The sequence below is a fragment of the Athene cunicularia genome (assembly GCF_003259725.1).
Source record: "Athene cunicularia isolate RWA chromosome 1 unlocalized genomic scaffold, athCun1 chr1_part1, whole genome shotgun sequence".
NCBI classification, from domain to species: Eukaryota; Metazoa; Chordata; class Aves; order Strigiformes; family Strigidae; genus Athene; species Athene cunicularia.
The window spans coordinates 40,972,619-41,000,444 of record NW_020799091.1 but is presented as its reverse complement, the minus strand read 5'-3'; the positions used below and the strand labels follow the sequence as shown (position 1 = coordinate 41,000,444).

General features: G+C 38.9%; 1 protein-coding gene across 1 annotated transcript in view; it reads left to right on the top strand.

Moving 5' to 3' along the window:
• The window catches only part of KLHL1 (kelch like family member 1), a 237,967-nt gene that overhangs the window by 117,593 nt on the left and 92,548 nt on the right, over positions 1-27,826 (top strand). Inside the window, exon 6 of the mRNA XM_026867823.1 lies at positions 11,355-11,579. Within this exon, the coding sequence (XP_026723624.1) occupies positions 11,355-11,579 (225 nt within the window). The remainder of the gene's footprint in view (positions 1-11,354; positions 11,580-27,826) is intronic.

Genomic DNA, 27,826 nt, shown 5'->3' with positions numbered 1-27,826 from the left:
TATGAGATTATATATATATATATATATATATATATATATATATATATATATGTTACTGTGAAAAGCCTACAGAAAAAAAAAAAAAAAAAGTTGGTTAGACAACTATAGACCTTTTATGACCTATAGACAAGTTGGGCCATTTATGGTCTCTCTTTCAGTAATGTTTCCAGTTTCCTGCTTTCTTGCTGATATCATATTAGTTTAATAAGGGACTTGCTTATTTCTTTTTTTTCTAGTCATGTAAATATTTTATAGTTTGTAAAGAACAAGTATGGTAGTTGATATGACAACCAGGAAAAGGACATGATTTATTCTAAAAAACAAAAAAAGAAAGCAACGTATTTACAGATGAACAACAAACTAAAATTACATCAAGTTTCTACTGACATGTAGAGAGATGGAACATCAATAAAAAATTGAAGTACATAGAAAGGTTAAGTTTAATATGACTCATAATTTACTCTTAATTACTTACTGATTACTTTCTGTAAAGATAGACATCCATCATAATTATTTTGACTTGCATAATCCCATAATACTTATAATACCACTGGTCATTTTAAGTCAGTGGATGTCCCTTATTGAGAATATATATGGAAAAATATCCCTCACAGTAAAATGATGCAATACCTGCCATACTTCATATTTGTATGAAGTTCTTACATTGTTTTTACTTACATAAGTACACTTGCAATCTGTGGTTACTGTCCCACTACTCATTTAAGTCAAAACCCAGTCTTTTATAAATATCCATTAGTTTATTATTTTCTAGAGATTTTAGGAAGACAATTGCACTTTCATCCATGGTAACAAAGGCTATCATCTGTCATTTTGTTATATGTTTAAGGATGTATTTATGACTAGTATGCTTTCATAGAACTTTGTGCTCTCTGCTTTTGTTGCAGCTTTCTGCTGCATTTTGACATGTAGTTGGATTGATGAGTCACTCCTTTTCACAGAACCACAGAATCAGAGAAACCTTGAAGATCATCTAGTCTAACCTTTAACCTAGCACTGACAGTTCCCAACTACACCATATCCCTCAGCGCTATGTCAACCTGACTCTTAAACACCTCCAGGGATGGGGACTCCACCACCTCCCTGGGCAGCCCATTCCAACACCTAACAACCTGTTCTGTAAAGAAATACCTCCTAATATCCAGTCCAAACCTTCCCTGCTGCAGCTTGATGCTATTCCCTCTTGTCCTATTGCTTATTACTTGGTTAAAGAGACTCACTTCCACCTGCCTGCATGTCAACACCTGATAGAAAATGTAGTGATACTAGTGAATGATGCTAACTGATGGACTGAAATGGTATTCCTCTATTTTGATGTTACATTTCACCTCACCATCGCTTCCTTACTCTCAGGCTCTACCCTGACAAATGTCCAGTGTCCTACTACAGTGGAGTGCACACTGCAATTCACAAAGCAGCTCTCACTTCTTTGAAACCTTTTCCTGACAGTATGACAGGAATACTGCAGGGGCTTTCTGGGCACAAGAGTGCTGTCTTTACAGCACCTGGTGGATGCTGTGGCCACAGTTCAATGGAGCTGGTATTAGAGGCTTAGCCAAATAATCTCATGGCTTTATTCCAGTCTGTAACCTAGATTTCTTCCTTTGCGGAAAAGGCTGTGGATATGGAAGAATCCTAGTGCTTATCCAGACCTTGTCCAAGCAGGGAGCTGGACCATGAAGAGATGTGAGAGATATATCCATATAGATATGACCAAGGAAACAGTCTGGTTAATCAGCATCAGGAGGAAAATTTGCAGGACAAAATTCAGGCTTATGCAGAAAATGAATGCTGTTTCCTGGCAGTTGCCCAAAGTCAATGTTAACAGAGAAGCCAACTAGTATGAGGACAAAATGAAAATGAGAAATAATCTATTCTAAAGCCAAATGTGGCCTTCTGCAGCAGTGAGGCAAAAACCTCTGTAATAAGATTTTTAAGAGGTCTCTGAAGTAGAATCCCCTGGAAAAGCTCTAACAGCCACAGCACACTAACAGCAAACCCCACAGCTTTTCTCACCGAAGCAGCTTAATATGTAACCTACTTAGGAGGTGAATCTGGCAGTGAGCTTCTGAAGCCTTTTTTGCATCTTAACACATCCCCTGCAGACAAGCATTCCTGTGTCAGGAATAAAAATGCAGTGAATATGCAGTCAAGAATGCCTATGTCAGGAATCAAAATGTGGTGAGTATGTTTCATTGTATACTTTGAAAATAGGACAATAATCTCTGCATAAATCTCCAACCATCTCTCCACAAATCATGCTCCTTATTTCTCACCCTCCAGGGGACCATGTGGTGTCAGGTCCAAACTGTTGAGACTGACATGCAGAGAAAGATTTAAAATTGAGTTCAGCATTAAAAAGACTGCAAAAGTGCTGTGTATTGTGAAGTCAAAAAATGTTTGCTGACATACCCTTTCCCTCCCACTACAGTTCATCTGGGTTTTTGATAGTCAAGCATTGCTTACTTATCAAATTCCCAGTCCCTGTAATTTTTCACATCAGCCTCACCCTCTTCTGCAAGCTTTGTTTCCAAAAGGTAATCACACTTCCCAAAGTAAAATAAACTTTGGAGAGTTTTCTCCATTATAGGCAGCATAGTCCTCCATATTCTAAAGTTAAGGAACAGCCAACCACAGGAGAGGATATAGAATGAATAGAGGCTTCCCTCCATGGTACGGCCTGGCAGGGAGAGCCATTGGGTAAATGAGCCCCAGGTGTCCCACATTAAGTAAACAAATGTCAGGTGTCCCACTGAGGGATAAAAGCTGGGACCACTTGCAGGAAGGGGCAGTGTCTGTCTGTGAGGTGGATGCACTGTGCAGAGTTCCCTGTTGGGGAAGGACCTCCTGCCTCCCTGGGACTGGGCTCCAGTCAGGTCTGGTATTTGTAAATGTGGGCTGTGTAGAGATTCTGTGTGTGGCTTCCTTGGTCTTATGTGTTTGGCTTGTTGACTTGGTTGTCTCTCAGCCCTTCTATGGGAAACTGCATTTCACCATTTATTCCACCCCTTGCTGGTTGTGTGGTGTCATGGCTGGGGTCAGTGGGATTGATGCTGATTATGTATAATCTGGCTGACTTGTTTGTACCCCCAATGCTTGCCCATGTACTGACCCTTTTGTATCAAATACAGTTTGGTTATTGGTTCATCTTTATGCTGGCTGTGTCCTTTATGCTAGGTCTGATAACTAGCAAAAGAGACAGGTACTTGACAGGAACTATAAAAATAGCAACAAGTGGAGCCTTTGCTTCACTGAAATTTCTCACAACTCTGCAGATTTCTTAGTCCTTCTAAAACAGCCTTTTCATTACCCTTCAAACATAAAGCCACTCGGAGTGAAAATACTGGCAAAATTACTATACATTAAGTACTAAAAATAATCTCAAACAATTTAAATAACCTGTAATGACAGAAACACTCCAATCAGTACATTAACCAAGTCAACTCTTGGCTGTATATATAGCCCAGCCCACTTTTAAATGTGTAGGGAGCATTTTTGTGTGAGATACTTCTCATTCAAACTTGTCTCCAATGCCTACTCCATTTCTCAGCAGGCTACTCTAACAACCAGGCTCACTCCATTTGACATTGGTGTCAGAATAGAAACTGACAGTGATTAGACATTGACAGCAAAGGTTATTTAGCTCCTCCCCTTCCTTCTCCTACTGCTTTTCTTTTACTACTTGATTACTGGAAGTCTAATATTCAGGTTTAAGAAGAACATAGTCACAACTCCTCCAAAGCACATGAGGATCTTTAGGGCCCAGAGACACAGAAAAGGGATTTGAGATTTAAATACAGTGTAGTTGAAACTATTACTCAGTTGCTGATACGAGCAGCTCTGGTGCTAGCACAATCTACAGTGGAGCACTCCAGCACAGTGCACAGGGAGGGGTTTCCTAAACTGGGGAAACCTCATGGGGACCCAAGAGAGCAGCCAGGAGCCTGCAGCTCACACCACAGCAGCTGGTGGAACCTGGTTAGGGCCAGGAGTGATGGGAGAGAAGATCCCTACCCTCCCATAGGAAAGAAACCATTGGCAAGCGCTAGCAACCAGGAGTGCTGTGTGAACAGGGCATAGTGTGTCAGCAAGGGCGTGGTGCAGCAGTTTACATGGCAGGCCATGCATAAGGGCACGCAGGAAGGGCGCTGAAGCCCTGACAGCTCAACCAGGGAGCAGTGGTGTCCAGCGGCAGAAAGCCATGGCCTCTCTAAGCTCTGCACCCACCACGACGGACAGAGCTGTGGTGGGGACACGCTGCCACCCCATCGCCAGGCTGCAGGGTGGGCCCTGCTCTGGCACCAGTACGGCCGGCAGCCCTGAGCACAGCTGTGGGAGGTGTGCCCAGGGAGAGGAGCTCCTCTGCTGAGTGACACAGCTCTGTGAAGAAGTCAGTAGATTGAGGGGTATCAGGGGGTGCAAGAGAGAGATAGACTACAGGAATCACACCCTGCCTTCCCTATCCTCTTTCCACCTGCTGAATGCGATGACTTAAGGTGTAGGGGGCAGTGGCAACAAGCTCCCATCCGGTGCAGCAGGTGCATCTCCTGTGACTACCCCACCTTCCCAGGTGCCATTGCATAATAGGTACAAGGCTTTGCAAGTGGAATTGAAGAATAAGGAGGACAATGGTTGATCTAACTTTAAGGTGTTGCCAAAGTTAAGTTGACATATGCTCTGCATCAAAGGTGCTTCCATAAAGATAAAAGGTCATTGTCATAGGAGACTCTCATGAGGGGAACAGAAGGCCCAATATGCAGACTGGACCCACCTTTTGGGGAAGTCTGCTGTCTCCCTGGGGCCTGGGTTAAAAATGTTAGGAGAAAGCTTCCTACCCTGGTACAGCCCTCAGATTATTATCCATTATTGATTTTTCAGGTCATCAGTGATGAAATTGCAAAAAGAAGTCTGGGGGTAATCAAGAGACTTCAGGGCCTTGGGAAAACTGGTTAAGGGATCAAGAGTACAAGTAGTGTTCTCCTCTATAATTCCAGTTGCAGGAAATGATGAGTACAGAAACAGGAAGAGCCAGCAGACAAATACCTGACTCTGAGCCTGGTGTCACTGGCAAAATTTTGGGGGTTTTGATCAGGGCTTTGTATATGTGACATCAGGCCTGCTAGTAACAGATGGGATATGCCTGTCTCAAAGGAGGAAAAGGATCTTTGAGTAGAAGTTAGCAGGTCTCATTGAAAGAACTTTAGATTAGAGTTGAAGGGGGAAAGGGATAAAATCATGCTTGCTAGAGATAAGCCTGGGTATGGTGTGCCAAAGTTTGAGGAGCAGTGTGCTATCAAGGTCCTTTGGTCTGCCATTTCTGTGGAAGTAAGGGATGGAGAGCCATGCAGAAGCAAAGACCCAAGGGTTATTGATGTGTTAGAAATGACAGAAGTGCCTGAGAATTGTCACATAGTAATTAGGCTTCTCCCCCCCAAAAAGTGGTGGGATCAGTAGCCCAACTGAAGTGCATGTACACCAATGCATGCACCAAGGGCAACAGACAGGAGGAGTTGGAAGCCATTGTGCAGCTGGAAAACTGTGACATAGTTGCAATCACAGAAACATGGTGGGATGACTCGTACAGCTGGGGTGCTGCAATGGATGACTCCAAACTCTTCAGAAGGGATAGGCAAGGAAGGAGAGGCAGTGGGGTACCCCTTTAAGTCCGGCAGTGTGTTGACTGTCTAGAGCTCGATGGTGGTGATATAGAGTAAGTGTCTAATGAGTAAGAATGAGAGGGAAGGCCAACAAGGCACATATCATGGTGGGAGTCTTATAGACCACCCAACCAAGATGAAGAGACAGACAAAATATTCTATAGGCAGCTGGGAGAAGTCTCACAATCACTAGCCCTTGTTCTCATGGGAGACTTCAACTTACCAGGTATCTGCTAGAAATACAATACCACAGAGAGGAAACAGTCCAGGACGTTCCTGGATGTGTGGAAGATAACTTCCTGACACAGCTTGTGAGGGACTCAACCAGGGAAGGTGTCCTACTGGATCTGTTGTTTGTGAACAGAGAAGGACTTGTGTGTGATGTGATGGTTGGAGGCTCTCTTGGGCATAATGATCATGAAATGATAAGAGTTTTCAATTCTTGGAGTAAGTAGGGAGTAGGGTTAGCAGAACTGCCACCTTCGAATTCTGGAGGGCAGACTTTGGCTTGTTAGGCGCCTGGTTGACAACAGTCCCTTGGGAGTCAGTCCTGAAGGGCAAAGGAGTCCAGGAAGGCTGGACATTCTTCAAGAAGGAAATCTTAAAGGCACAGGAACAGATGGTCCCCATAGGTCAAAAGGTTAGCTGGTGGGGAAGAAGACCAGCCTGGCTGAACGGAGATATTTGGCTGGAACTCAAGAGAAAAAGGAGAATTTAGGATCTTTTGAAAAAGGGGCAGGCAGCTCAGGAGGACTACAAGGATGTCATTAGGTTATGAAGGGAGAAAATCAGAAGAGCCAAAGCCCGACTGATACTTAATCTGATTAAAAGACAATAAAAAATGTTTATATAAATATATTCACAACAAAAGGAGGGATAAGAATAATCTCTATCTTTTATTGGTTGTGGGGGGAAACAGTGACAAAGGATGAGGAGAAGGCTGAGGTTCTTAATGCTTTCTTTGCCACGGTCTTTAATGGTAAGAATTGTTCTCTGGGAACCCAGGCTCCTGAGCTGGAAGACATGGACAGGGAGAATAATGAAGCCCCATAATTGACGAGGAAATGGCTAGCAATCTGCTACACCACTTAGACACACACAAGTCTATGGGACTGGATGGGATCTACCCAAGGATACTGAGGGACCTGATGGAAGTGCTCACCAACACTTTCAATCATTTATCAGCAGTTGTGGCTAAACGAGGAGGTCCCAGTTGACTAGAGGTTAACAAATGTGATGCTCATCTGCAAGAAGGGCTGGGAGGAGGGTGCGGGGAATAACAGGCCTGTCAGCCTGACCTTGGTTCTGGGGAAGCTTATGGAGCAGATCATCTTTACTGACATCACTTGGCACATCCAGGACAACCAGATGATCAGGACCAGTCATCATGGGTTTATGAAATGCAGGACCCACTTGACTAACCTGATCTTCTATGACAAGGAGACCGACTTACTGGATGAGGGAAAGGCTGTGGATGTTATCTACTTAGACTTCAGTAAAGCATTTGACACCATTTCCCACAGCATTCTCCTGGAGAAACTGGCTGCTCATGGCTTGGATGGGCATACTCTCCACTGGGTAGAAAACTGTCTGGATGACCAAGCCCAAAAGCTTGTAGTGAATGGAGTTAAATCCAGCTGGTGACAAGTCACAAGTGGTGTTGCCCAGGGACCTGTATTTGGCCTAGTTCTGTTTAATATCTTTATCAATGATCTGGACAAGGGGATTGAGTGAAAGTTATCTGTAAACAAGTTAGTTTACGGATGACACATAGCTGAGTGGGAATGTTGAGGGTAGGAAGGCTCTACAGAGGCATCTGGATAGGCTGGATCAATGGGTCGAGGCCAACTATATGAGATTCAACAAGGCTAAGTGCCAGGTCCTGCATGTGGGTCACAACAGCCCTGTGAAATGCTGCAGTTTGAGGAAGACTGGCTGGAAAGCTGCCTGGCAGAAAAGGACCTGGGGGTGTTTGTTGACAGCCAGATGAATATGAGCCAGCAGTGTGCCCAGATGGCAAATAGCATCCTGGCTCATATCAGAAATAGTGTGGCCAGCAGGACTAGCAAAGTGATTGTCCCCCTGTACTTGGCACTGGTGAGGCCACACCTCAAATACTGTGTTCAGTTTTGGGCCCATCACTACAAGAAAGACATGAGGTCCTGGAGCATGTCCAAAGCAGGAGAACAAAGCTGTTGAAGGGTCTAGAGCACAAATCTTATGAGGAGTGGCTGAGGGAACTGGGGTTGTTTAGCCTGGAGAAAAGGAGGCTGAGGGGTGGTCTTGTTGCTCTTTACAACTACCTGAAAGCAGGGTGTCAGTCTCTTTTCCAAAGCAAAATGATAGGACAAGAGGAAATGGCTTCAAGTTGCACCAGGGAAGGTTTAGATTGGATCTAAGGAAAAATATAGCACCTTTAAATATTTAATATGAATAAAATTAATACAAAGACTCCAATCATTAACAGAAAGTCTTTAAAGTGAGATCTTCATGGATAGATCATGGCTGTTGTTCTGACTATCCCATTGTCATTCATTTGGCAGAAGAGACCTGTAAATTCTCAGAGTAGAACAGAATAGACTATGTCAGTTGGAAGGGACCTACAATGATCATCTTGTCCAACTGCTTGACCAATTCAGGGCTGACCAAAAGTTAAAACATATTATTGAGGGCATTGTCCAAATGCCTCTTAAACACTGACAGGCTTAGGACATCAACCACCTCTGTAGCAAGCTTGTTCCAGTGTTTGACCACCCTCTCAGTAAAACAATGTTTCCTAATATCTAGTCTGAATGTGCCCTGATGCAGCTTGGAATCATTCCCACATGTCCTGTCACTGGATCACAGGGAGAAGATTTCAGCACCTCCCTCTTTACTTCCCCTCCTCAGGAAGCTGTAGAGAGCTTCCTTTTCTCCAAACTAGGCAAGCCAAAAGTCCTTAGCTGTTCCTCATAGGACATGCCTTCCAGCACTTTCACCAGCTTTGTTGCCCTATTCTGGATGTGTTCAGGGACCTTCACACCCTTTTTAAATTATTAGTTCCAGAACTCCGTATAGAACTCAAGGTGAGGCTGCACCAATGCTGAATACAGGGGGATAATAAACTCTTTGACTGTCTGGTAATGCTGTGTCTGATGCACTGCAGGATACTTTAGAGCTTCTGCTTCTATTCTTTTTCAGAGCAAGTATATTAACTCTTAGCATTTTTGTGATATCAACAGTTGGCAATGTAATAATACTTCCTTTCTGAAGTATATGCAAACAATAAAATATATGATGAATGAAAAATCAATATTCCAATACGTTATTGATTTTATATACCCAGAGAATCTGACAATCAAGTAGCTAAACTGATTTGTCTAGTAAAATCCTGTTGTACTTAGTCAAGATTTTGCCTCTTCTCCTCTCCTCAGTGTAGAAAATCCTTTTACTTTCAAGATTAAATCAGTTGAATGAAAGAAAATAATCTATATCACTGTCAGAAATCAACACCCAGTTTTCTTCCTATGAAAGGTAGAAGGTTGTTCTCTGTTTTAATCTAAGATGTCCTAGACATTCTCCATTTTTATGGGAATGAAGAACAGAAGAAGTAGGCTCTTTGCATTTCCACATTCTTCTTCATGCAATTTTCGCATCCATGGAGATTCTACAGGCATTCCAGTGCTGGACAACTGGGTTGCATGAAATAGAATTCAGCCAAAACCCACTAAAAGTATGCCTTTCTGCCCGTTGTCAAGATATTCAGCTGATCCTATCATCCCTTCTTCATCCATGATCTGATTTAATCCAAGGACTATTTAAGAGGTCTTCTGTTCTTGTCTGCATTGCAGTTGAAATGTATTATCTTGTTCCCAATACTAAAGACCATTTTATAGGACCGGTACCTATTCCATATTATATTGTGGTTGTTATTATTATTACTACTACTACTACTACTATTATTATGGATTAGCAAGGCATTTTACTGGATAAACAGGATTCAGGCATTCCAGGAGCTGCTGGATTAGATGCTCAATATGTAATTTAATAAAACATTGTGGCAAAATCAGACTTAACCAATATTAGAAAATATATAACTGAGCATAATTCAAAGACTCTATTTATTGTTAGTAAGATTTTTTGAAATCAGAATGACAAAGCTTTTAAACTGTACTCTTTACCACTGAAGTAGAAAGCATTATAGAACTCATATATGCTACAGTTCTAAAATGAATACATTCCACATATAAAAAAAAAAAATCATTATAACATAACTTTATTAATATGCATAATTATAATATGCCCTGCAGCACTACCAAACAACTGTATCAAATAATCTGTATTTTTGTTCTTTTGAACCTAAAGATTAATGCATTTACACGGTTCTCAATTTTAAATTAGGGGCAAAAAGATAAATAAATATGTCTCTCAATCGAATGCAAAAATTGCTTCATGTATTTTATGACTTCATAAAACTAGCAGGGGATTTAATACATCCAGCTGAATTGTACATTATTGCTGCTCCACTACACTTAGATACAAATTGAATTTAAATTATATCTTTTTTAGTTCAATTAACAAAAGTATTGCTTTCATGATGTTTGTTTCTACTTGGTTCATTGCTCTTCTGTTCCAAAGAATGAATGAATCCTAAAAGAATTATTTCCCATGGAATTCTAACCTTTTATTATAATACAAATAGTTGTAAAGCTTAATAATTACATTGATTCTTTCTGTAGGGATATTTAAACTTTGGAAATGAAGCACTGTTATATGTATGTAAAAATGAAATGGTTATGTTTTGATGAATTATCAAGTCTTTCTCTTAAGGATTAATTTGAACTCATCTGTCATTCAAATATTTGTGCTTTTGCTTTAAATTAACTTTTCCTGCACTCATATTGCAATTAATGGAATGCATTACTCTTTCGCTTTCTGGAATCTACTTAAGTTAATTATGCTTCCTTTATCCCTCTGTTTTTATTAATAAACTCTTCATTTTGTATCTCATCTTTGTATATTGCATACAAATTACTTTTAACAGCAGAGGTTTCTTAATGACTTTTTAATGATTAACTGGCTCTTTATAGCTTTTGAGTTAATCTGTGAAAGTAATTCAACTAAGTTCAGAAGGGAAAGGTTTTGACTGTATATAGAAACTTTCTTCAAATATTTTGCTTGAGATTGTAAGTACAACTTCTCTCCTTCCAGCAGAAACATGTCTGAAAAAAACTGCAGAATTACCTAAAATAAGAAAGAAAATATGATCTCAAATTAAAATACAACTTCTAATCTTTAATGAAAATATAATGTAATTTCATAGGCTTTTTTTATACTGTGCAGAAAATTGGAATCACGTATAACAAGATTCGTTATCCTAGTTATGCCAATGAACTGTAAAAAAATCATAAAGTTAGAGCTTACTGTTATTCAGTCTTGTAATACTTTGATTCTAATGGGGCCATTTAGGGTGTGGGGCTTTTACACTTTCCTTGGGGAGGGAAAAAGTTACACACACACACACACACATCTATATATTCCAGAGACTACTTTCTGTAGAGAAACAAAACCTGTTTGTCAAGATGTTGTAAGTAATCAAAAAATAAAATTAAAGTTTTCACATTTTAATTAAAAAAAACCCACCAAAACAAAACAGAAGAGAGCCAGTGCCAATTTTGTATGCATTTTTGTATTCATCAGGTGCCACAACTATTGAAAAGTATGATCTCAGAACAAATATATGGATTCAGGCTGGAGTGATGAATGGCAGGAGGCTTCAGTTTGGTGTTGCTGTCATCGATGACAAGCTGTTTGTCATTGGAGGCCGGGATGGTTTAAAGACGTTAAACACCGTTGAATGTTACAACCCAAAGACCAAGGCTTGGACTGTATTACCACCAATGTCAACACATAGGCATGGCTTAGGTAAGGAAAAAAATCTCTTTAAAAAAGATACAACATTTTTTAGGAATGTAATTTGTAATGGAAAACTAGGTACTTTTACGCTTTTGTAGCACTCTGTACCAGTAGCTGATTACGTTGTTCTTGTCAGATCGCTAAGAATATATGGAAAGTTAAAGTACATTTTTATTATTTACCAAAATAATACTAGGGAAAAGAAAAAAATAAAGCAAATAAAAGGCAGAGGAACAGGAAAACAAACCCTGAAACTTACACAAGTTAGTGAGAAAATTCAGGTTTGTATGCAGTTATTTTGAAAAAAAGGACATTTTTATCAATCAACCAATCAATCAATCAGTCAATCAAGGTATTACTTCTTTTTTAACCAAAGCATTATGTGTTTTCATTTATCCAGCATGTTAGGAAATAAAGGCTATAAGCATTCTGTCAGTCATGGACTGATGCACTTTACAATGTATTTGTAGCAAAAGTTTCATCATGACTGAGAGCATATTTTCCCATAGCCTGTTTTTGGACAGTTGTTTTTTGCTTGCTTTTTTTTTTTTTTTTTTTTTTTGTCATTATTGTCCATACCATTGTCATCATTAATCAAGCTGCATTGTATTCCCATTCTCTACTCAAAGAAATATTCATTCAGGAGGAGGTGTTATTATTTTTTTAAATTAAGCAAAAGGCAGTTATATTGTTTCCTTGGGAGGGGGGGGAAAGTCTTTCTGTTATGTATATCATATATATATACAGGAGAAAACAGCTCTAATACAACTGCATAAATAATTCTGTGATGTTTCAAAAATATAATTTTTTATTCTTAACTGTAGAGTGATGAGATTTTCTTCCTTCAAGAAAGGAGTTTAAAATCTATAGGATATATCCACCAGAACACAACTTTTGTAAGGTATAGAAAACTGAACTGTTCAATATCTGTTCTGCTAAAATCACTTGGTGTGATAGAATCATTACAACATCATGAAAAATAGAAATGGAAAAGACATGCTAGGTTATCATGTTCATTCCCCTGAGTTACAATCAGCAGCAAGTCCTTTAATGTGCTACTGTTCCAGAATTTTACAGAATCTGTTATTAGTTTCAGTGCTATTCCTAAGGGGAGTAAGAATGCAGCAACTTCAGCTATAACACAGAAAAATATTAATAAAACATTAGGGTTTGCTTGCTAAAGAAGAAACTTTTCCCAGTGACAAGAGAGATGGAGCCATGATTGAAAACCCTTTGTGATCAGTTAAAAAAAAATATGTATAATTTTGGATTGATAATTCTTGAGATGCTTTTGATCAATAGACTTAAATATACCTTTATAGTTTAAGTAAAGCTGTTCAGGAATGTTGAGGTTATGACTGGAGAAAAACTGATATGTTTTTTTTACAGGAGAAAAAATGGAACACACAAGGCATTTGACCACTAGAGGATTTTTTGTTTTCTGTGGAATAACTTTTGAATTTTTATATTTCAGAAATCGGGGCTTTTTGTACGCAACATGTAAAATGAGGAAAGAAGTATAAACTGGGATTTTACTGGTGATGATGAAAATGATTAAATTCTGTTGTTTGGGAAGCAGTAGACATGTTCTTTTTCTTTATTTGAAATTGTGTAAGAGTCACATATTCTTTCTTGAGAAGCTTAGCTAATAGAATATAAGTGCTTTTTTTATTTGATTTTTTTTTTTCCCTAGGAATCCCATAAAATAATTATTTTAGTATATGCCCTTTTTAATAAGAAATTGGTCTGCAGTAAGAAATATTTTTTTTCATTTGTTTTCTAAATATGTGTTTTGTTATATCCATGTAGTGATAATGCTAGAGCTGTTTGAATTGGATTTGTATATGAGATTAGAAATAGGCACCCGCCTCTTTTTGTTGACATCATAAAAAAAAATTCAAATGTTCCTCATCGTAACTAAAGTCACAAACAGGCAATACAATTCACTTTATTCTGTCTTCAGATAATCCTTAGTAGAACTATGTTTGTAGAAGCTGATATATGTAGAAACGAGAAATGAGAGAATCGAAATTGACTGTTGTAGTGAAAATACGTAGTGTAGGAAGTCCTATGTTAGGTAGTTTTAGCACTGTCAGAGGAAGATGAGTGGAAGCTATGGTAGTGGTAGTGTTTGTAGTAAGTTGTGATGGTAAGGCACAAAAACCAGAAAGGGTAGACTGTGGGATCCAGAACTATTATTTCAACTAGCAGTGATTCTATAACCCCCATCAAGCAGGCCATAAACCAGTATGGAATACGAAAGAGTAATAAGTAGCCAGAAAGGCAGTAAAAACCACAAATGAAATTTAGGGAAGGTGAAGTGTGAGGAAGCAAAACCAAAACGCATATAAGGAAGACAGAAAGAGACTGAAAAAATGAAGAAGGTAAAAATGTAATACAGATTGTGTATTATAAATTCAGCAAAGAAATGGGAAAAGTGGGTGCAGAATTGCCTCATAAAAAGACTTGATAGGCTAAACAGAGGAGGAGAGAGAAAGGAAATGGGAAATCAATGATAGACTAATTTAAACTTTAGGTATCAAATCCAGTGGAACTGTGATTTTAAATAAATAAATAAAAATAAATAAGACACCAAACAAAGATTGATACTCATCTTGTCTTTCCAAAGCAAATAATTTAAGTGCCTCATTGAGAAAATTAGGCTTCCAGTATTAGTTAAGTGAGAAGGACAGCCTTTTCAGGTAGATATCCTAAATTGTCTTGCCCTTTCTGTGAACTATTGAAAAAGTGTCTAAGATGCTATTTTAGTCTGATTTACACTGTTTGTTAAGCCTAGACTTGAGCCTTGGGGTTTAACTTTGTAAATATACTGATCTCACTATCCATAGTCAAACATGTATTTGCAAGATGATCAGCATGGGAAGAAGGATAACAGGACATGGTATTACCTAGCAAACTCCTGTGCATCTTAGAGTGGAGGCAGGTTACATATTTTTCCTCCCTCCCACTTTGAAAAGAGAATTTTGCCATTGACATTGTCTGAGTGAAAATGCTATAAATGTTAAAAAATATTCACTGATGATGGGAAAGCCTTAAATATATTTATATAGCATATAGGCCTAAGGTAGATAGAATTCACTCTGTCTAGAGTGAATGGTCCCAGAGGACCTGAAGATTTTCCAAGTCTCAGTTTACACAGTGGATTATGGCTTCAACCCATTGTTCTGAACCAGAGAAAAAATGTAATGTAAATGTATTCTTAAGGTCCTAAGGGGTATGCTTAGACAGAGTGAATACCTGCCTATAATGTGTTTGTCATGTAACTGGTATGTGCAGGAGTTAACGTCTGAAAGACTAAGTTCAAGAATTGGAAGTGGAAAGAAAATACAGGATGTTAGGCAGTTGCAGGATAAAGTATGCCAGAATATCTTTGATGTTGATGACAAAAATATCAAATGGCATTATGTGTTTGCACAAAGGTCTATTTCCATATTTCACTGAAAGAGAATGACCCACCCAGCTTCTCAGACCCAGCTTGATACAATGCTTACTGCTTTATAATTCAACACATGAGGCAGAGGGAAGGAAAAAAAAAAAATGCAGGGAAAAAACAGGGTTAGCTCTATAATTTTCAAGAAGTATAGTAATGGAAATGTTAATAGAGGAAAAGACTGTGGAGAAACTGAAATATCAGTCAAAAAGCTGGTAAATTACATAACAGAGGGAACAGGTAAAGGCAGAGCTAACGAATCAAAAGTAAGATAGGACTTTCTATTTTTTGGCTCAAATCAAAGAAATTATTAACCTATTTTTTGATCCATATATAATAATGGTACATAACTATATGCATACCAGTTCAAATATATATGATACATGTGTGCATATATATGTATGTATGTTCATATATGTCATATATATCATGACGTACCTGTGTGTGTATATATATATAATATATATATACTCACACATATCTGGTTGGTCTAAACTTATAGCATCTTTTTTTCTGAGGACATCATGATACATAGCACTATCAGTTCTTTGGTCAGTAACACAGAACTAGTAATACTTTTCAGCTTGGAAGTTATAAACTACCCTCAACTTAATCACAAATTAAATTAAACCAGTTTACCTTCATTAGAAGTATTCATTTATTTCTAGATCTGTGTACCTGTAGAAAAGCTGTGGGTCTTTTCCTTGCATTTTCAGAAGTTATAATGTATGCAGTGTCCAAGCATGAAGAAGTTTAACTGATAGCTCAATTCCAAATGAAGCTGCATACTTAAACCATTGCATTCCTGAAGCTGATAATAGGGAGGTTAAATGTTTATTGAATACCTTGTTTCTCTTACTAATTTCACTTCACATAGAAGACTGTTTTTGAAAAAATACAAAAGCTTAAAGTCAACGCTTCTGTTCATTTAAATTTTCTGTTTTGCACTTTAGATAGAAGACACTGAATAAAGTAGAATTTCCTAAATTATGAAGTACAATTCACTTTTTATAGATGTCAATTTGCATTAAATGCTAGTGACAAAAATGATAATCTAAAATAGTGACACCAGTCAAGGTGACAATTTGCAATGCAGGCATGAAACTATAGATATACAGAACTATTCTTGTGATTCTTTAAAAGGACTATACATACTAAAATTTACACAGAATTTATGAACGTAAATGCAGTTAAATGTCTTATGAGTTTTAAGAGTAATAAATGTTACATAAAGTTTAATACAGTGAGCTCCTTAACCAGAAAGATATTTTAGGTTGGTTGTTTTTTCTGAAGGAAAGGAAGGTTATTTACCTTGTCTTAACAGAGAACTATCCACCAAGAATTATCTAATAAAAATTAAATTCGCCTATTCAAAGTTAAATTTTGAAACTCTCTTGAAATTTAAAGAAAATAATTTTCTATTCATTCTGAAAAAGTTCTAGAAAAGCTACACAAAATTTTCATCATTTCACTCAGATGATCTTTTCTAGTGATTTTTATATCCCACAGAAAGAACTGTAAGATCCATATCCAGACTGTCACATGACAGAGCTGTGTCATAAAATCCCTGTCAAAAAAATGATAGTGAAAAATCTTAAGATCTGATTATTTGTGCCATTTAAGTTCTTAAGATGAAAACCTATTGTTAATAAATAAAAAAAAAAACCAACAAAACAACAAAAACAAAACAAAACCAAAACAAAAAAACAAAACAAAAAAACCAAAACAAAACAAAAAAAACAAACAAAAAACAACAAAACCAACCCTATTACTCATTACTAAATAATTTTACAAGCCTGTCAGATTGACTTTGGGGCCCAAGAAGCTGATGGAGCAGCTCATCCTGAGTACCATCACACAACATGTATGGGACAGACAGGTGCTCAGGCCCAGTCAGCATGGGTTTATGAAAGGCAGGTCCTGCCTGACAAACCTGATCTCCTTCTACGACAGGGCAACCTCCTTATTGGATGAGGGAAAGGCTGTGGGTGTTGTTTACCTTGACTTCACTAAGGCCTTTGACACCGTTTCCCACAGCATTCTCCTGGTGAAACTGGCTGCTTGGATGGGCACACGCTTTGCTGGGTAAAAAACTGTCTGGATGGCCGGGCCCAGAGAGTTGTGGTGAACGAAGGGCCAGTCACAAGTGGTGTCGCCTAGGGCTCAGATTAGGGGCCACTCCTGTTTAACATCTTTACTGATGATCTAGACGAGGGGATCGAGTGCACCCTCAGTCAGTTTGCAGGTGACCCCAAGTTGGGTGGGAGTGTTGATGTGCTCGAGGGTAGGGAGGCTCTGCAGAGAGACCTGGACAGGCTGGAGCCATGGGCTGAGGCCAACTGGAGGAGTTTCCATAAGGCCAAATGCCGGGGGCTGCCCTTGGGCCACAACAACCCCCAGCAGCGCTACAGGCTTGGGGAGGAGTGGCTGGAGAGCTGCCAGTCAGAGAGGGACCTGGGGGTGCTGATTGACAGCCGGCTGAACAGGAGTCAGCAGTGTGCCCAGGGGGCCAAGAAGGCCAATGGCATCCTGGCTTGTGTCAGCAATAACGTGGCCAGCAGGGACAGGGAAGGGATCTGACCCCTGTCCTCGGCACTGGTGAGGCCGCCCCTCGATTCCTGTGTTCAGTTTTGGGCCCCTCACTACAAAAAGGACATTGAATGACTCGAGCGTGTCCAGAGAAGGGCAACGGAGCTGGTGCAGGGTCTGGAGCACAGGTCGTACGGGGAGCGGCTGAGGGAACTGGGGGTGTTTAGTCTGGAGAAGAGGAGGCTGAGGGGAGACCTCATCGCCCTCTACAGCTGCCTGAAAGGAGGTTGCAGAGAGCTGGGTTTGAGCCCTTTAGCCTAGTAGAAAGCGACAGGACAAGAGGGAATGGCCTCAAATTGTACCAGGGAAGGCTTAGACTGGATGTTAGGAGCCATTTCTTTACAGAACGGGTTGTTAGGTGTTGGAATGGGCTGCCCAGGGAGGTGGTGGAGTCCCCATCCCTGGAGGTGTGTAAGAGTTGGGTCGACATAGTGCTGAGGGATATGGTGTAGTTGGGAACTGTCACTGTTAGGTCAATTGTTGGACTAGGTGATCTTCAAGTTCTTTTCCAACCTAGATGATTCTATGATTGTCTGAATCTTTCATTTTCTTTAATACAATGCATATTATATATTAATTCAAGTTCTTGTTAACTGTTGAGTATTCTCACTTTTCTATTTTTGTTTTAATCACTGTCCATAGACGTGCTAAATCAACATGTCATGGGGACATAGTATAATAATTTCTTTCTTTATCAGAAACTGCTTAAAGAGCTCATTCACCAGGATAAATGTATGATCCTTATTGCCGATGAGACATGACCCTTACTTACTGATGAATCAACAGAAGATTCTATTAATAAAGAAAATCAGGACCGAAGTGCAAATTGATGTAAATTTAACTTTATGTTTTCATCCATGTGAAATGTCACAAAAATTTATTTCCTTCATAATTAATTTATCTTGGCTTTGATTTTATTCTTACTAGATGGTAAATCTCAGAAGGAAAATACATGTATAAATATAAAGAAATCAATCAGTCTAAGCCTATACATGTTCAAAAACATTAAGTGGTAATTCATAAATTATTTAACTACTTTTAAAGCATTTAACTGTTGCCTGTTTCAATGATTTAAAATTAATGAGATGCTTTCCAAAGAATTTTTAGATTTTCAAAAAGTAATTATTGTTTATCAAATATTTTTAATATGTGTGATTGCTTAAGGCATATTTACAACCTCTGCAGTTTTAAAGAACTAAAAACTTAGGATAGGATTTATCCCACTAAATAGGAATATATATATATTGGAATAGAAAACTGAGGTGGCATATCACCATTTCCATGGGGGAAAAAAAGAATACTATGTTCAAGATTAATTAATTTGCGGCTTGGGAGCAGTTCCTGCCTCTCAAGGTACAACGAAAATTATTGAGAACACTTCAAACTGGAAGTCTGCTTCCTGAATCTCTCTCTGGGTTTTTTGGGAGGGTTGGTTTGATTTTTTTTTTTTTTTCCTCATAAAAAAGCCTACATCAGTTTTATCCATATTGGAAGTTGGTTGTAATTCTATTACCATGGGTTTTTTCTACTGAAAAGAAAGAAAAAAAAACCAAACAAACAAACAAACAAACAAACAAAAAACTAACAAAACAACCCAAAACATAACACCACAATATTAAAATCTAGCTTTAATTTTTTATATTGTGTATGTATATCACTGAATTAATGTATAAAAAACCTTTTACATTGAAAGATACTTCTTGTGTAATTAACAAAGAACATCTTGGCTGGGCTCCACAGTTCATTCTTATAGTCATTTTCAGTAATGGTCTGTCATGTTTGCCATTTAAGTGTGATTACACTGTTACAGTCTAATTGAAAGAACTTTTTGCAATTTACAATGCATTCATGAACTCCTTATTAGGTTAGAGTGAATCTGTTGCTGTTCACTAGTTTTTGACTGAATATTAGATAATAATATTGCTAACAACCACAGTTCAGTCACTTCACAAAATGGCAGGACTGCAAGTAATAATAAAGAAGAGTGAAATGTTAAGAAAGTCAGCCTAGAACTGGGATGTTTCCCAGGATTTAATATAATCCTTTAATTTATTTAATTTATTTATTTTTTAAAGATCTCAAGTCTCTTCTGAAAATAAAATTTTTAAAAAAATTTAAAAAGTTGAGAAATAGTCTAGAAATTCTTTATATCCTCAAACTGAAAAAGCAGCTTGGATGGTATTACTTTAACCAAATGTAGGTATTTTCATCTGAGTAAACTCCCATTATTGTAAAAGAGAAAAATTAAATGTCTCAAAGATGAATGTAATCTTTAATATATGCTAGTGTAAAAGAAGCATCTATAAAAGAAGCATTCAAGGCATAGTAGGAACTATTAAAGTAGGCTAGGAATATAAATAAAAACTTAATACAGCGTTAATAGTTACATCCATGGTAACTGTAAAGTCTACTATAAAAATATAGAGAATAAAGGGGATCTTATTTCTTCTTTCTCCTCTAGCTTGTGGGATAGCATCCTCTTTTTATATGCCACCTTTGCCAGGCTAGAGAGGAGGCAAAAATGTCAAATTCACATCTTCCATTAAGAGACAAATAAAAATAAGTAGGGTGTGGTGTGGTTTTGTTTTGTTTTAAAAAAGTAACAGCAAAGTAATTCCAAATGTTATATATGTTGTGTGTATGTAAAGGAAACCACTATGTGGAGAGAAAAAATTACAGAAGTGAATAGACAAATGCATGAGAATCTGAGATTCCTTTTTGGACATGAGGGCACATATGAACCTGCAGTGTCCTTATGGACAGGAGTCTGGAGATCAAAGGCAGGAAGAAAAAATGTCAGTAAAATGGGGAGACCTGAACTAGCATAGAAACCAAGAGATGGGTCTTGTAGTAGCTCATACCCTACTGGTATGATAAAACTGTAGTTATTTATGATTAATTTTCCCAGAAGTGTTGTAGGTACACCAACTATTTATAAATAAATATTGAAAGTTATAATCATATTTTTTTTGCAGAACATCTGCTGCAGGGCCAAAAGATAGAACACTGGATTAAAGAAATTCTTCTAGATACTAGTTTGTTAGAGCATACCAAAAACTGAAAATAATACAGCCCTTCATACTATCACACATACATAATACTGACCAAATTCTACTGCACTGGGCAAAGACATTCCATATTTCCAGATGAATGCATCTTAATTGTTGGATATTTACATCCTCTGAGCAAATCACCATGATGTCTGTTAAAATCAAGCTTAAATCAACAGAGCTGTGAGTTCGATGTATTCTATACATGTCAAATCTGCAGTATATTGTGCTCATGAAGGAAATCTGAGATGCTTTTGGACCTTGATTTATTGGCAGTTATGGACAATATTTTCAGTCATGAAGAAAATATTCATATATCATATGTGTGCTTCATGAGTATGAAGAAAATATTCACTGCTTTGTTATTTGTGTAACATGAAGAAACAGTTTCCACCTTTAATATCTCCATCATTTATGTTCTTGTACAAAAGATTATTCACTAGCATTAATTTAACAGTATGAGTGGAATGGAAAACAAAACAAGCTCAAGGAGAAAGACTTGTGTCCGAAAAAGGTTATTTGAGTCAAGATCCTGTTGGAAATATATTTTTTTTTTTTTTTTTCCCTGCAATGTAAATCTTTCTGGGTATATCAGCATCTCACAAGGTGATACTATGCTGAAGATGTGTGTTGTCCTCTCTGTGTGGTGATTTCTGTGCACAACAAACCCCCAAAACTAAAAAAAAAACAACAAACCTATAACAACCTAAGCAATAAGTAGAGTGGAATAGTTCTTCAACAGACTAGTTTACCAGAGCACAGCAATGCTCTGACATAGCTGTATTGTTTACCCTTTCAGAAGCATCTGTTTAGAGATTAGTTTAAGAATCTTTCTTTTATGCAATATTGACTAGTACCATGTACCTCTGTGTTGTTAAATTATTGTTATTTGTTAATGTTGAAATGTCAGGGGAAATACATCATTTTAGCTGCTTTCAATGTGTTGACAGAAGACCTGAGCATTTTAAAGTATTTTCTCTGTAATATCGATTTGCATGTATATTAAATTTTTGCTTTGAGTTTTTTCTCCTAATCATCAGGACCATTACAGGGTTACTTTTTTCTGAATTACTAAGTACCTTGCCATTGTACTTTGCACCCTTAGTAAGTAGTAGATCATGACCCAATTCACTAAAGAGCTACAAATCATAATGGCAACACTTATAATAATTTCTGTGTCATGTTCTCAGGATAATAGTGTGGCAGGGTTGAGAATCTGGTGTCTCATCTACAGAACTGAATGTAAATAAAGAGACGGCAGGCAGATCTATAAATTTGCATTATATTAACTTGTCAGTATAATAGTTTCTGCCCCATGAGGGCAGGGGTATTTTTATAATTATTTTATTCAGCCTTGATACCTGCTCGTGAATAAACATAGGAAGAGGTATTTTCACAATGTGTCACTGAATATTCACTAAGGAAGGTAGGACATGTCTAATTCTCTAATCTATCAGGTACTAAATTCCCAGCTTGGTTTACAGCAGTCCTATATGTAGCATCTGACTTCTTCAAGTAAGAAGAAAAGGAGGGTAATTGTAGTGGGTGACTCTGTTCTGAGGGGTACGGAGGAGCCCATATGTCTACCAGACCCATACCATAGAGAGGTCTGATCCCTCCCTGGGACTCGGGTCAAGATATTAAAAAGAAGGTCACTGCTCTGGTGCAGCCCTCTGATTACTACCACTTGTTGGTTATCCAAGCAGTTAATGAGGTGGTAGAGAGAAGACTTAAGTCACTCAAAAAGGACTTCAAAGCACTGGGGTCCTAACTGAAGACTCGGGAGCTCAGGTCATGTTTTCATCAACCCCTCTAGTGGAAGGGAAAACCACTGATAGAGAGTGGAAATCATATCTGATTAACATGTGGCTCAGAGACTGGTGCCACCATTGGAATTTTGGGTTCTTTGACCATGGTGAGGTTTATAAGGCATCAAGTCTGCTGGCGACAAATGGGACAGGTGGGATGCAGATGTCCTAGAGGGGGAAAAGGATTCTGGGGCAGGAGTTAGCAGGGCTTATTGACAGAGCTTTAAACTATATATGAGGGGGGACAGGGAGATCACTGGACATGTTAGGAACAAGCTCAAGGGAAGCATGCCAAAGCTTGAAGGGTGATGGACTGGTGAGGCCTCTCCCTCTGCCACTTCATTTGAGAGAAGGGGAAGATGTTTAGGAACCGTGGAAGCACCTGAGAAAGGTCTGGTAGGGAATGGGGCCCACACTCACAAAAGTGTGTTGGATTCACTACCTCATCCCAAGTGCATCTATACCAATGTATGCAGTATGAGCAACAAACAGGGGGAGTTTGAGGCCACGATGCATCACAAGAACTATGACATAGTAGCTATAACAGAAATGTGGTGGGATATCTCACACATCTGGAGTGCTGCAATTGATGGCTTCAAGCTGTTCAGGAGGGATAGACAGGGAAGGAGAGGTGGTGGAGTGGCCCGATATGTAAGAGAATGCTATGACAGGTCAGAAATCAAGTGTAGTGATAATGAGGTTGAGAGTGTCTGGATTAGGTTAAGGGCCAATAAAGCAGATCTTGCTGTGGGAGTCTGCTACAGACCCCCCAACCAAAGCGGTGAGGTGGACTTCTTGTGGGGACTTTAACCTCCTGAGTATCTGCTGGGAACACAACACAGCAGAGAGGAAACAACCCATGAGGTTCCTGGAACGTGTGGAGGAGAACTTCCTCACACAGCTGGTGAGGGAGCCGACCAGGGAAGGTGCCCCCATGGACCTGCTGCTTGTGAACAGGGAAGAGCTTGTGGGGGAAGGAAAAGCTGGAGGCCATCTAGGGTGCAGTGATCATGTGATGACTGAGTTTTCAATCCTTCGAGAAACAAAGAGAGGGGTTAGTAAATCTGCCACCTTAGACTTCCACAGGGCTAACTTTGACCTGTTCAAAATACTGATTAACAAAATCCCTTGGGAGGCTCTTTTTCCCATGTGCTGAAAAAAAAGCAGGAGGGGGAAGAGACCGGCCTGGCTAAACAGAGACCTTTGGCTGGATCTCAAGAATGAAAGGAGCATCTATGACCCTTGGAAGATGGGCCAGGTCTCTCTTGGAGACTATAAAGGTCTAATGAAGCTATGCAGAGAGACCATTAGGAGAACCAAAGCACAGCTCAACTTGGCTGCAGCTGTAAAGGATAACAAAAAATGTTTCTATAAATTCGTTTACATCAAAAGGAGGATTAGGGAAATCTCTCTTCTTGACTGGAAGCAGAGGGAAACATGGTAACTAAGGCTGAGGAAAAGGCTGAGGTGCCTGAGTGCAGTCCTGAGGCTGTTCCCTGGACACCCAGCCTCAGGAGCTGGGAGATGGGGAGGGGAAGCAGATTGAGGTCAGCACAGTGGAAGAGGAGGTGGTCAGAGACCTGCTGCACCACTTGGATGCACACAAGTCTGTGGGACAGGATGGGTTACACCCAAGGATGCTGAGGGAGTTGGCAGATGTGCTCGCCAAGCTGTTGTCCATGATTTACCTGAAATCATGGCTAACTGGGGAGGTCCCACTGGACGGGAGGGTGACAAATGTGACACCCATCTACAAGAGAGGCAGAAAGGAGGATCCAGGAAACTATAGACCTGTCAGTCTGACCTCGGTTCCAGGGAAGGTCATGGAGCAGGTAATCTCAAGTGCCATTAAAAGTCATATAAAGGACAATCAGGGGATCAGACCCAGCAAGCATGCATTAATAAAAGGCAGGTCCTGCCTGACAAACCTGATCTCCTTCTACAACAGGGCGACCTGCTTATAGCATGAGGGAAAGGCTATGCATGTTGTTTACCTTGACTTCAGTAAGGCCTTTGACACCATTTCCCGCAGCATTCTCCTGGCAAAATTGGCTGCTCATGGCTTGGATGGGCACACACTTTGCTTGGTAAAAATTTAGCTGGATGGCTGGGTCCAAAGAGTTGTGGTGAACAAAGTTAAATCCAGCTGGTGGCCGGTCATGAGTGGTGTCCCCCAGGGCTCGGTTTTGGGGCCACTCCTGTTTAACATCTTTATTGATGATCTAGACGAGGGGATCGAGTGCACCCTCAGTCAGTTTGCAGATGACCCCAAGTTGGGTGGGAGTGTTGATGTGCTCGAGGGTAGGGAGGCTCTGCAGAGAGACCTGGACAGGCTGGAGCCATGGGCTGAGGCCAACTGGAGGAGTTTCCATAAGGCCAAATGCCGGGGGCTGCCCTTGGGCCACAACAACCCCCAGCAGCGCTACAGGCTTGGGGAGGAGTGGCTGGAGAGCTGCCAGTCAGAGAGGGACCTGGGGGTGCTGATTGACAGCTGGCTGACAGCTGGCTGAAGAAGGCCAATGGCATCCTGGCTTGTGTCAGCAATAGCGTGGCCAGCACGGACAGGGAAGGGATCTTACCCCTGTCCTCAGCACTGGTGAGGCTGCCCCTCGATTCGTGTGTTCAGTTTTGGGCCCCTCACTACAAAAAAGGACATTGAATGACTCGAGCGTGTCCAGAGAAGGGCAACGAAGCTGGTGCAGGTTCTGGAGCACAGGTCGTAGGAGGAGCGGTTGAGGGAACTGGGGGTGTTTAGTCTGGAGAAGAGGAGGCTGAGGGGAGACCTCATCGCCCTCTACAGCTACCTGAAAGGAGGTTGCAGAGAGCTGGGGATGAGCCTCTTTAACCAAGGACAAAGTAATAGGACAAGAGGGAATGGCCTCAAATTGAGCCAGGGAAGTTTTAGAGTAGATGTCAGGAAGTATTTCTTTACAGAATGGGTTGTTAGGCATTGGAATGGGCTGCCCAGGGAGGTGGTGGAGTCCCCATCCCTGAAGGTGTTTAAGAGTAGAGTTGACATAGGACTGAGGGATTTGATGTAGTTGGGAACAGTGTTAGGTTAATGGTTGGACTGGATGATCTTCAAGTTCTTTTCTAACCTAGAAAATTCTGTGATTCTGTGATCCAAAGAATGATACCATTATTTCACACTCAGTTAAGATTACGGTTATGAAAATTAAATACCAGGTTTAATTAATTGATGCATAATTTAAAACAACCAAAGTACCATCATTATTTTAAAATAGTGAGTTTACCATCATTACTTTTTGTTACGTTGACACCAGTAGTGTGGAAGCAAAGTAGTTTAAGACTTAAAGAGAGCTAGAAGAAGAGTAAGGAAAAGTAGCAGTATTAGTTACAATGAATCTAGAGTTGTCCAAGTATGCTTCTGTGGATGTGGGTGAGAAAGGATATTGTTAGAAATTTACAGCTACCTGGAAACTACATATATGCAGAGCATAAAATGGTGGAGTAAAGTCTGGGTTTTACTTAATCACGTTTAACTGTTGGGTAACAAGTCACTGATTTATTTGTGTCCTCAACTTGTGTCATAATACAGAATGTCTGCCCTATTCTTAAAAAGTAATTTCCTTATTTAAAAAAATTAGTTGTTGAATACAAGTTTTTCCTTCCTAGTTAAAATTCTGTGTCTCTACAAATATCAAAATGCAGAGACTACAATAAAGCAAACACCACAGATATTTTTTCTTTACAATTTTGTATCCAGAAGTGTCAGTATGAAGCTATATTTCCTGTTATTTTATAAAAACTGACACTTTTAAAAAAATCACGGTTTGAAATTAGGTCTATCATGCAGATAAGGAAAGGTAGAGTTAGAAATATGATAGGAAGTGTCCCATTATTTTGTAGCATCCCAGAAAAGCAATTTAAAAATCCCATTCCAATCTCCAGGTATAAATAATTGAAACTGTTCAGATCTCAGCCCTTAATTGGACGTGATAGGTTTTTTGCTACATAGATTTGTGAAGGCAATCAAAAGAAAAATGGTTGCCATTGCACACTGGATAATATTCCATTTTAGGTCTCATTTAGCTAAAAAATAACACTGTTTGCTTTCACAAATCCCTAAGTCTAAATGCTTAGGAGAATTATTTTCCAGGTGGAAAAAAATTCATCTTCCCAGCATATAGTAACATTGTACTGCAACTTATTTCCTTCTTTCCTGTACATTTTTTTTTTGTCTGTATGTACAATTTGACTGCAAAATTTATTTTAGTGTTTCCAAAATTTTTCTTACTTTAGGAATCTACCAGTTTTCTCTTGTAATAATTAACAGTAATACACTGATACATTATTTAGCTAGGATGCTTTTTAATCAATACTGCAGTTTCCCCAAAAGCATCTTTCTGACAGGAAATAGAGTTTAATAGGTACTGATTTCTATATGACTGAATAAATAACAAACATTGAGTTATTTTCATCATTTTCAGGGAAACATTAAGATTTCTTTGTACTATATGTACTGTATCTAGCTACTCAATATATTCCTGAAAAAGTATCTTAGGAAAAAAAGTTGTTTATTTTCTTAAAAGACATCCTCCTATTTGTGTTTCTAGTAACCATATGAGAACTAGCAAAGCCAAACTGTTCAGGAGATGGATAGGATATATTAGTCCCTCAATGCCAGAATTATTATTCTAAAAAAAAAAAAAAAAAAAAAAGTAAAATCTGATTCTACCTATTTCCATTATTTATTAAAATAAATAATAACCTTGATTTTTAAAAATGTAATTATCTTACAATAATTTACTCCTTTTCTGGAGGTATTATTGCTTTTCTCAGCAAACAACAGAGCACCAGTATCATGTAGAACATTAAGTCTAAGAGGATTTCTTCTTTTTTTGTTCTGTAAACTGGTTTTGTCAAATTGTTGAAAATGAGGTGCAAGAAGAAAAGCTGTGATGTCCTTTTGTCTTTTCTTTTAACAAATTGTCCTGAAAAAACTAACAATATTATTCTTGTGTTCATTTTGCTTAACACCAATAAGACTTAAAGTGTCAGGTAGAAGTTGTTATTTTCTCATTTAGGAACAGAAAAAGCCCCTTTTATGTAATATATTTTAATAAAAACATTATCTACTTTCTGAGTGTAAATCTAGATGGATGTTTCTTATCTAGTGGGCATAGAACACAGAAAACAAAACTAGGTACTCTGATGTTACTTTATTGTAGGATGCTTTTAGTGAACATGAAAACCTTTTTCATGAAGTCAAGATGAACTCTGATCTTCTAACACAATGTTTACTATCTTTAACTACAAAAAGATGAAAAATCTTATCTCAAGAGACCATGCAGAAATTGGCTGCACCATTTAGGGGAAAAAAAAAAAAAAAAAAAA